General features: G+C 41.5%; 1 protein-coding gene across 1 annotated transcript in view; it reads right to left on the minus strand.

The window, feature by feature from the left end:
- LOC139309343 (von Willebrand factor A domain-containing protein 7-like) overlaps positions 1 to 8299 on the minus strand; it is a 56661-nt gene extending 48362 nt beyond the window's left edge. Inside the window, exons 1-2 of the mRNA XM_070933402.1 lie at positions 8058 to 8299; positions 4118 to 4237 (exon numbers count right to left, since the gene is read on the minus strand). Coding sequence (XP_070789503.1) covers positions 4118 to 4237; positions 8058 to 8295 — 358 coding nt within the window. The 5' untranslated portion in view covers positions 8296 to 8299. The remainder of the gene's footprint in view (positions 1 to 4117; positions 4238 to 8057) is intronic.
- Positions 8300 to 11572: the final 3273 nt, after the last annotated feature.

Below are 11572 nucleotides of genomic sequence, written 5' to 3' on the forward strand. Positions count from 1 at the left end.
GTACCTGTTAGGCATTGATCAAACTCAGGATACCGATAGAATCAAGGAATCCTAAGGAATCTATGCTGGTTTTTTGCTTGGGTGTGACTTCAAAATACATTTCCAACTGGCTTTTGAAACCTTTTTGATACCTTTGACTTTAATCACTGATACCTATACTCAGTGGTGAAATCTAAAATTTGTTACTACCGGTTGTGTGGGCGTGGCTTGGTGGGGGGGGTAATGTGACTGGGTGGGTGTGGCCAATTTTTTTTTTTTTACTTTTAAAACCATTTTTTCTACAACCTCTTCGGTGAAGAGGTTGCAAAAAAATGCTTTCAAAATAAGGTGACCAGACGTCCCGCTTTTGGCGGGACAGTCCCGTTTTTGAGCAATTTGTCCCGCGTCCCGCGGCGTTTTAAAAAAGTCCCGATTTTTCATTCTGCCTCCTGGTTCCCGGCTGCCTCCTGAATCCCCGCTGATGGCTAGAGGGAAAAAACCTGTTTAAACTCTTGCCGCGGGGCTTCAAAGGGCCGCCCTACGTTGATTAGCTCGGCTTCCCCCTCTCAGCTGATTTGCGCAGGGCTCTGCTCTTGCTAAATTGCTCAGTTTTTTTTTCCTCTTTGTGCAAACCAAGCTCAAAACGAAAGTGAAAGTAAAACAGGCTGTTGGCTTTGCAGTTTGCTTGCAACGTTGGAAAATTAGGCGGCAGATTTATTTTCCTTTTCCTCACCAAAAAAGGTAAGTGCAAACAATGGAAAATTATTTAGGGCAAAAGAGGAGAGTTCAAGATTTTAAAACACAAAAGAAAAAAAAGCTCTTTTTAACTAGGGAATTGTAATAATTGAGATATTATTAATTGTATACTGTGTTGAAAGCAGAAATGGTTAAGTTGTGGTTTGGAGGAATATATGGGGGAAATTATTTGGTTTATTATTATTGGTAAGTATAATTAATTGATTTGTAAGAAATTGGATTGCATGGAAATAATTGGAATATTCATGTTCATATTGATTAATATACAAAAAAGATAGTTATATAACTAATTGATTTATATTAAAATGTTGAATTTGTATTAAACAACTGTATTACATAATTACATAATTAACCAATGTGAGGATGGATATAAAAATAGATGACAATGGGAAGGGGTATAAAATAGAATAGAAGGGAAAAATTGAATTTGATTAAGATTAGAGATGAGGATGAAAGGTAATATTGTTTTTTTAAAAAAATAGATGAGGAATAAATATGGCAAAAAGGAAATATAGAAATTGTAAATTTAATTGAAATGACTAAACACTGTTTAAATTTGTGAACCAGCCAAATATTCTGTTCAAAGAAAATACATTGTATGTATGTGTGTTTCTAATTATTGCTATTTATTCATATTTGTTCTCTTTTATTCTTTAAAGTTTAACAATTCATTCTTTATCTTAATATCTTTATATTTGTTTGGGGTTGGCTTTCTTCCCTTTCATCTTTTTTATTGTACAGCAATCTTTCTCCTCAAACCTACCACCTCTCTTTTCTTTCCTTCTTACTTTCTCTTCCCCCCTCTTCTTCTCCTCCCTACTTCCTCTTCCTTTCTCCTTCTCCTCCTCTCTTCCTCCCTCTCTTACCCTCACTCCTACTCTAATTTCCCTTCCCTTCCTTCATCCCTCTCAATTACTTTATCCTTTTATGCATATGGACTACTCAGAGGGCTGAAAAAGTTATTTTTGACTGGTCCTCGCACTTTTGACCAGTCCTCGAACTTACGACTGTCCTCACATTTTACATTTTTGCCCTATCTTGTCATCATGGTGAAGAGAAGCAGTTGTGAAATGAGTGACATGATTGTTAAGAATACTGCACGGGCATAAATGTGAGGATGGTCATAAGTGTGAGGACCAGTCAAAAGTGTGAGGACCTGTCAGAAATGACTTTTTTCAGCCCTCTGGTTAGTCCTTTTGTGCATATGGACTACTCAGAGGGCTGAAAAAGTTATTTTTGACTGGTCCTCGCACTTTTGACCAGTCCTCGAACTTACGACTGTCTTCACATTTTACGTTTTTTTCCCTATCTTATCACCATGGTGAAGAGAAGCAGTTGTGAAATGAGTGACATGGTTGTTAAGAATGCTGCACGGGCATAAATGTGAGGATGGTCATAAGTGTGAGGACCAGTCAAAAGTGCGAGGACCTGTCAGAAATGACTTTTTTCAGCCCTCTGGTTAGTCCTTTTGTGCATATGGACTACTCAGAGGGCTGAAAAAGTTATTTTTGACTGGTCCTCGCACTTTTGACCAGTCCTCGAACTTACGACTGTCTTCACATTTTACGTTTTTTTCCCTATCTTATCACCATGGTGAAGAGAAGCAGTTGTGAAATGAGTGACATGGTTGTTAAGAATGCTGCACGGGCATAAATGTGAGGATGGTCATAAGTGTGAGGACCAGTCAAAAGTGCGAGGACCTGTCAGAAATGACTTTTTTCAGCCCTCTGGTTAGTCCTTTTGTGCATATGGACTACTCAGAGGGCTGAAAAAGTTATTTTTGACTGGTCCTCACACTTTTGACCAGTCCTCGAACTTACGACTGTCCTCACATTTTACGTTTTTTGCCCTATCTTGTCACCATGGTGAAGAGAAGCGGTTGTGAAATGAGTGACATGGTTGTTAAGAAAGCTGCACGGGCATAAATGTGAGGATGGTTATAAGTGTGAGGACCAGTCAAAAGTGCGAGGACCTGTCAGAAATGACTTTTTTCAGCCCTCTGGTTAGTCCTTTTGTGCATATGGACTTCAGTGAAGAGGTTGTAAAAAAATGCTTTCAAAAGGCTCTGACGATCCCAGCTGAGTTGCCTGATCGGCAGAGTCTTTTTTTCTTTTAAAAGCCTCTGCCGATCAGGCAACTCAGCTTGGATCGTCAGAGGCATTTTTTAAAAAAAAAGCCTCTGCCGATCAGACAACTCAGCTGGGATCATCAGAGGCTTTTAAAAGCATTTGACGATCCCAGCTGAGCCGTGCGATCATCAGAGGCTTTTTTTTTTTTTTTACTTTTAAAAGCATTTTTTCGGCTGAAGAGGTTGTAGAAAAAATGCTTTTAAAAATTAAAAAAAAAAGCCTCTGATGATTGTGTGGCTCAGCTGGGGAATGGGGGTGGGGGCAGGGATTTTTGCTACCGGTTCTCCGAACCACCTGCCTCCATCGCTACCGGATTGGGCGATCCGGTCCGAACCAGGAGCATTTCACCCCTGCCTCACAGGGTTGTTGTTGTTGTTGTGGGGAAAAAATGTGGAGTAAGGAGTATTAAGTATGTTTCCTGGCTTGTTTATAAAAAAAAGGCAAGATAAAAATAAAAAAAAAAATACGTACTCTTGTTCATGAAATCAAAAGTCTCTGCTATATGTAAACAAACTTACCCTCTGCAAATATTGACTTTTATTATTTGTCCAAAGCTCTTTCTTTGAACAGAACCTGGAGGTCAGTGACAGATGTACACAATAGGAAAGCCACTCCATCCTTTATATAACAGACAAGCATTAAACCACAAACGTGCTGACAGCAGGAAAGGGAGTGTTGGACAAATAACGTCAACTTTATCCACTGTGGCTAAATTAAAGCTGAGCAATTTTCAGTTTTGAATGAGGACAAAGGCACCAACTGGAGCCCTTTAAACAGAATTCAAATATGGCCAATAGCGAGGCATGTTGGGAACTTTAGTTAGATATTTCAGCAATATCTGAAATTTCACAGGTTCCCCACCATTGCTGCAGAGATTGTAGTGAATTCATCGGCGGGATAAATGATTTCTGGTGAATGAATAATGGAATTGGCCAAAACTATACTTACTAATGAACCAAACATGGTCAACCGTAACTCAACTGGAAACATGGCATAATTATCACATTTTATATTTTGTTTTCCTTTAACCCTCTGGTTGCAATCTCTCTCTATCCCAGGTCCATAACCTGGACTTGGGCGCACATCTTTTTGGCTGGAGATTTTTTACTGGATTGGGCTAGAATGACTGCCTCTGTTAGACTCTTGACCTGTTTCCAGTCAAAGCTGAGTTTCTTCTAGTTCCTAATTCCACCCTCCCTACCACTGAACATACCCCTCCTTCTAAGCAGCAACAACCATAAATCCCATCTTACTTTTGCCGATCTGTTCACAGTAGAAGTAGTAGTCATTGTCGCCTGTAGTCGATTCCACAAGATTATTTCCAGTGATAATTTCCTGGAGGGCTTTTATGAATCGGCTGGGAGAGACATCAGCTGTGTAAAAAAAAAGGGGATCAGTTAAAATTATTGTCCTCAGTAGTAGTAGTAGTAACAATAGTGGTATTCTTCTTGATCTTTCAATCTATCTGGCATATACAATATGCATTCTTTGAAAATCTGTAATTGTCTGTCCGTCCCTCCCTCCCTCCCTCCCTCTTTCTTTCTTTCTTTCTTTCTTTCTTTCTTTCTTTCTTTCTTTCTTTCTTTCTTTCTTTCTTTCTTTCTTTCCCCCTCTCTCTCTCTTTCTTTCTTTCCATCTGTCCATCTGTCCCTCCCTCTTTCTTTTTTATCTATCTAATTTATCTATCTATCTATCTATCTATCTATCTATCTATCTATCTATCTATCCATCCCTATCCATCCACCCATCCCTACCTACCTACCCATCCTTCCTTCCCTCCCTCTCTTTCTTTCTTTTTCCATCCATCTCTTTCTTTCCTCCCTCTTTCTTTTTCTATCTATCTATCTATCTATCTATCTATCTATCTATCTATCTATCCATCCATCCATCCATCCATCCCTATCTATCTATCTATCTATCTATCTATCTATCTATCCATCCATCCATCCATCCATCCTTCTTTCCTTTCTTTCTTTCTTTCTTTCTTTCTTTCTTTCTTTCTTTCTTTCTTTCTTTCTTTCCATCCATCTCTCTCTCTCTATCCTTCCCTCCCTCCCTCATCCCTCTCTCTCTCTCTCTCTCTCTCTCTCTCTCTCTCTCTCTCTCTCTCTCTCTCTCGTTGGCCCCCAAATTTCCTTTGCTGAGCAAGGCAGTTGTTAAGTGAGTTTTCCTCCATTTTACAACCTTTCTTACCACAGTTGTTAAGTGAATCATGCGGTCGTTAACTGAATCTGGCTCTCCCCACTGACTTCGCTTGTTGGAAGCTTGGGAAGGTTACAAATGGTGATTGCGAGACAGTGCAACTTTCAGAAATATATGCTAGTTGCATATCACTAGTCTTGATCACATGACTGCGAGGATGCTGCAACAGTCATAAGTGTGAAAACTGGTCATAAATCACTTTTTTTTTTTTGGTGCTGAGGGACATGATGACTGTCTCCCAGTATTTGGGGGGCTGTCAGAGAGAAGAGGGAATTGTCTTGTTCTCCAAAGCACCAGAGATAACGGGTGGAAACTTATTAAAGAGAGATCTATCTTAGAAGTAAGGAGCAATTTTCTGACAGTGAGAACAATTAACCAAGGGAACAGCTTGCCTCTTAAAATTGTGGGTGCTCCATCACTAGAGGTTTTCAAAAATAGACTGGACAAACATTTGACTGGGATGTATGAGGTCTTCTACCTTGAGCAGAAGGGTGAAGAGGAAGACCTCCAAGGTACCTTCTAGCCTATGATTCTAAAGGCTCCAAGACAAGGGAATTTGCTTAAATTGAATGTGTGTGTGTGTGTGTGTGTGTGTGTGTGTGTGTGTGTGTGTGTGTGAGAGAGAGAGAGAGAGAGAGAGAGAGAGAGAGAGAGAGAGAGAGAGAGAAAAGCGATGTGGCTTCTTGGTGCATTTTGGAGAAGTGTCAAGAGAAATGCTAAAAGGTCTTGGGATTAAATTCCCAATGAAATTGGGTCTTCAGGGTAAGGACACATGAAGAACTTTCAAATGCAGGTTTCTAAAAATCTTATTAACATGAATGTCTAGAGGCAGCTCTTTAACTCATTAGTCCAGAGGGAGCAAAAGAGAAAGGATCCCAATGAGGGTCTTATCTATTTAGCTCAGGAATAACAGAATAACAGAGTTGAAAGGGACTTTGGAGGTCTTCTAGTCCAACCCCCTGCTCAGGCAGGAAAACTGAGGATGCCAAAATCTGAGTGGAGGGCCTGGGAAAGATGTCAGAATAACAGAATAACACTTAGAAGGGACCCTGGGGTGGGGTGGGGGGAACGACCCTATACCATTTCAGAGAAATGGCTGTCCAATCTTTTCTTAAAAACTTCCAGGGATCGAGCACCCAGAACGTCTGGAGTCAAGTAGTTCCACTGGTTAATTGTTCTCACTGTCAGGAAGTTTCTCCTTAGTTTTAGGTTGCTTCTTTCTTTGTTCAGTTTCCATCCATTGCTTCTTGTTTTGCTTTCTGTTGCTTTGGAAAATATATTTGGTTGACTCAGCCTTCCATCCTTCCGAGGTGGGTAAAATGAGGACCCAGATTGTTGGGGGCAATATGTTGTTTATGTTGTCTTTGTTCTAAGCTGCCCAGAGTCCTCGGAGAGTGGGCGGCATAGAAATACGAATAATGAATGAATGAATAAATAAATAAATATTGCCGCCCCCTCCTTGTTTGTGGCATCCCCTCAAAAGCCTGTTTTGTGACCTGCCTATCACACTCTTGGGCAAAGCATGTGAGCCATTTCCTCCTTTCAGTGGTCCATGGAAGTACATCTATAGTATGTAGATGCAGATAATAAAGTCGAAAAAGGGTGAACAATTTTTTTTACAGAATTATAGATATGTTGAGGCCTTTGAGGCGAGTGGCTGGGAAGTGAGGCGAGGCTGGGTGCAAGTGGCACACAACAGCTGTGCAAAGAGTCTCCTAGCCAAAACTGCCACCTGCTCTTTGAGCAGGAGTTGTAAGTCCAATCCAAAGCCTCAGAGGGCCCCTTATACCAAGCGGCAAATGGGGCTTTGGAGGAACCATACAGAGACCAGGAGAATCAGTGGTGGGTTGCTCCCAGTTCTGTCCAGTTCTTGCGAACCGGTAATAAAAGCGGTGGGAGCCTCCACCCACCTGTCCAGATGTCATAATTGATGATGTGCGCAGGCGCAGAAGCTTATGCGCAGGCACAGAAGCTTATGTGGATGTGCAAAAGTGTGTGTGCGCGCCCGTTGTGAACCGGTAGTAAAGGTAAGTAGAACCCATCCCTGAGGAGAATCTATTAAGGTTCATTAGTTGCTGGGGGGGGGGCAGATCAAACTAATAGGTGGTGGTGCTAGAGAATCCCTTGATAATCAGGGTGTTAGCTAACCATGATAAGAGGGTCACCAAAAGCTCCCCCAATATTAGATCTCAGAGCCAGTGCTCTGACAGGAACATCAGATCTAGTGTTTGGCCATTTTTCCATGTCTGGCTCTGAGATAGCCTCATGGCTGTCGTGGTGGTGATGAACTCCCAAGCCACCTCAGGCCCCATTCCTCGAGAAAGACGATCGAATTCCCTAAAGACCATAAATCTGGGGAAATCCATTGTCAACCCAGAAATGGAGTCGGTGAGCTCACGCAGGAAAGCTGGACTGGATGACTGACAAGGTCCCTTCCAACTCTGTTATTCTATAATATTTGCCACACCTCCACCTCTGCCCCAGGATCTTGGCTGATGCCACATCTGAAACCCAATTGGGCATAGCTCTAAAAGGGCTACCCTCCTTCTAGATCTAGCCAGGGCTAAGGCTCAAAGAGATAACATTAAAATATTTCTCCTCCGTTTCCACTCCAGATGGCTAGGAAATATGGGACTTGGAGCCCAACTCATCCAATTCAAGTCAACTCAATACAGACAATGTTTGATTGTATGGAAGAAAGGGCTGAAAAGAGTTGAGAAGAGCTATCTAGACTCTATACAGATTGATCAATATACCCCAATGTTCCCTCAGATGATGACTCTTTCATGGCCGGGAGGTGAGATGAAGCACAGCTAATCACAATTTAGCTTTCTGGAAAGAGTGGTGTTGGAGAAAGGTCAGATTTGGGAAGAACAATGCAATTTAGTTGTCAGTATGACAAGGGGAACCAGTGTCTTAGAATTGAGGGCCAGGACACTGGGCTTTGGACCAAGATGAATCCTTTTGTTTTGGGCCCCAGAGCCAGCTCACCTTTGTAATAGGCCTTGAAGAGCCCGGTTGCATTCAATGGCTTCATGTTTTCTAGCTCTCCAGGAGCCAGGGCAGATCTTCCAGGAAGGGGGTTCCTCTCCATGTACCAGGCTACTGCCCTCAGCGCCCCCAATTCCGTGATGTCAGCATCTGTGAAGTCATTTGGGTTCCCCCTCGATTCAGGGTTGGGGCGGAATCCGCTCACAATCCCCGCGCAGAGGAGCAAGGAGAGCAGCATGATTGGCAATAGAGCAGCCAGATGATGGAGGAGGAAAGGAGTGTCGCCTTGTCTCTCAGCTTCCTTTACTCCAGAACATGCCCTTCACTCTGCTGGTTAAATAGCTCGAGCGGCACTGGGGAAATCCCCCACCTCTTCAGCCTGTTTCCTCCTTCAGGTAGCTAAAGAATCCAGAAAAAGAAATTCACCCAGCCCTTCGTCACACTACACGGGGCCCAGATAAAGGGACATTAGCAATTGCGTCCGTCATCAAGGCTGTCTCTGAAATGGATAGTTTCCTTCTAATGAAACTGCTGTGCCTCTAAAGCAGTTTTTTTCACACTTGGCAACTTTTAAGCCGGGTGGACTTCAGCTTCCAGGATTCCCATCTTGCAATCAAGACTGTCCTGTTCCTCACAAAATTGGAGGGCCGTAGATTAGCCTAGGGGCCAAAGAACAAGCTAGTTGAGGAGCTCAGGTGGCATGCAGAGATGGTGAGGACGTGCGTGGACTTTTCAGTCCCCAAACTCTGCTGTACACACCGACAAACTGCATCTCGTCCGTCGTCTGATGGTGCCAAACTGGAAGTGACCCACCAAATTCAGCCTAGAACTTGCAACTCGGCAGGATGCTGAATGCAGCAATATGTGCACTTATATCATTATGTATTTTTTTTTAAATTAAGTGGGCCTTCTTCTGAATCCTCCTTCTCCCTCTCCTTGTCTTTTAGAGAAATGATTATAAGAGAGAAGGAGAGCTCTTTCCTTGTTGGAACCACCACTTATGGAATTCTCTCCCTGAAAGATTCCAGTGAAGCCTGCATTAGTACTATTTCAAATGGTAGGCGAAAATCCTTTATTTTCTCATTTTAATCCTATTTTAATTCATACGGCTCTAGATTTGCTGACCATCTCACAGCTGTCTAGTTTGCATAGTGTATTTTTATTCCTCCTTTTTATTTTTCATATACAAGTCAAGGCAGTGAACATACCTACTAATCCTTCCTCCTCCTATTTTCCCCTCCAAACAACATGCCTGCGAGGTGGCTTGGACTGAGGGAGAGGAACTGGTCCAAAGTTGCCCAGCTGGTTTTTCATGTAATCTTGTATTTTATTTTATTACTTCATTTCATTTCATTTCATTTCATTTCTTATTATTTTATTTTATTTTATTTTATTATTTTATTTTATTTTATTTTATTTTATTATTTTATTTTATTTTTAAATTTAATTTAATATTTTATTTTATGTTTTATTTTATTTTATTTTAATTTAATATTTTATTTTATTTTATTTTATTTTATTTTTAAATTTAATTTAATATTTTATTTTATTTTATTTTATTTTATTTTATTTTATTTTATTTTATTTTATTTTATTTTTTAATTTGAACTGAATAGAATGATGGATAGACAGACAGACATAAGTTTTATTGTAAACTAATCACAGAGTTTAGGGCTATTTATGGATGATTTGGTTTTTGAAAACTATTGGAAGACCTTAAAAGACCAGGTTATGGACAGAGTGTGATGGAGAAAATCTATCTCTGTGGTCGCTAAGATTCAACAACGAATTGATGGCACATAATCAATTTAAAATAAAATGAAATAAAAATAAAATAACAGAAAGAGGGGCCATTGATGAGGGAATCTTGAGGGTTGAACTGAATGAGACAGAAATTAGAGGACGATCCAGAGGTACAAAAATGTTGACACTTGGCCCAGGATGGCTTCAGTGCTGGCACTCAACTGTAAATTTAATGCTGGGATCTCCAGTTTGGCTTCTGTAGGTGTCAAGGCGCTTATGAAATGCTTCTCATCTCTCAAGTTTTGATTATTATTTTGTTTAAAAGAATTGGCTTAATTTTAAACAAAACAAAAAAGGAAGCCACAAGCAAAACACTAATTTCCCAAAGCATCTTAATTACCAATGATGCCTCAGGTCATATACCGGCTCCATAAATATTATTTGTTCACTTGTTTATTTATTTAAAGGCAGAGAAGAGCCATGGCCCAGGGCTGTAAATATATCCATTTGTTCTGAAAGAAAGAAAGATAAGAGGAAGGGAGGGGGGGGGGGGAAACCAGAAAAAAGACAAAGAAAGGTTGGGATTATATATTTTTGAGGCAAGGGTGTTTGCAATGTGTGGTAAAAAAAAATCAAGATGGCAGCCATGATTATGCAATCAAAGGTCTGCCTTGTATGCAGAAAACAAGAGAGTGTCAATCCCAGCCTTGTGGTTTTTATGATTGACACTTTCTCTTGTTTTGGCTGCGAGGCATACAAGATCATGAGAACATGGCATATAAAAGGGTTACTAGCACATGTTCAGAAGTTATAAACTAGTGTAAGGGGGAATTGACCTCAATCTACTTTTCGTCTAATGCAGAGGTCTTCAAACTTGGCAGCTTTAAGACTTGTGGACTTCAACTCCCAGAATTCTCTACCCAACATAGCTGGCTGGAGAATTCTGGGAGTTGGAGTCCACAAGTCTTAAAGCTGCCAAGTTTGAAGACCTCTGGTCTAATGCAACCAATTTCTTTGTTATATTTCCTTGCTTGCTACCAATCATGTCAAAACCTGAGAAGATGCTTTAGAACAGAGGTGGGGAACGATGGACCCTTTATAACTACTGCAATGCTCTCTACATGGGGCTCCCCTTGGGGTGCACCCGGAGGCTCCAGTTGGCCCAGAATGCGGCCGCACGGGGGATTATGGGAGCGACGGGGCGCTCCCATGTGACACCTCTCCTGCGTGAGCTGCACTGGCTTCCTGTGGTCTTCCGGGTGCGCTTCAAGGTGTTGGTGACCACCTTTAAAGCGCTCCATGGCTTAGGGCCGGGGTATTTACGAGACCGCCTTCTGCCGCCAATAGCCTCCCACCGGCCAGTTTGCTCGCACAGAGAGGGCCTCCTCAGGGTGCTGTCGGCCAGACAATGTTGGCTGGCGACCCCCAGGGGGAGAGCCTTCTCTGTGGCGGCACCTGTCCTCTGGAACGACCTACCCCCAGAGATACGCACGATACCAGACCTCCGGACTTTTCGTCAGGCCCTGAAAACACATCCATTTCATCTAGCCGGGCTGGCTTGATACCATCCTTGCGGTTTTAATTTGTAATTGGTTTTAACTGGGTTGTTTTAAATTGATGGCCAAAATTATTTAATGTCTTTTAAACTGCTTTTAAATTTTATATGTTATGTTTTACCATGGCTGTTCACCGCCCTGAGTCCTGTTGGAGAAGGGCGGTATACAAATAAAATAAAATAAAAATAAATAAACTTGTGGACTTCAACTCCCAGA

Source organism: Pituophis catenifer, unplaced genomic scaffold (genome assembly GCF_029215685.1).
Source record: "Pituophis catenifer annectens isolate HBS135680 unplaced genomic scaffold, rPitCat1.0.hap2 SCAF_2, whole genome shotgun sequence".
NCBI lineage: Eukaryota > Metazoa > Chordata > Lepidosauria > Squamata > Colubridae > Pituophis > Pituophis catenifer.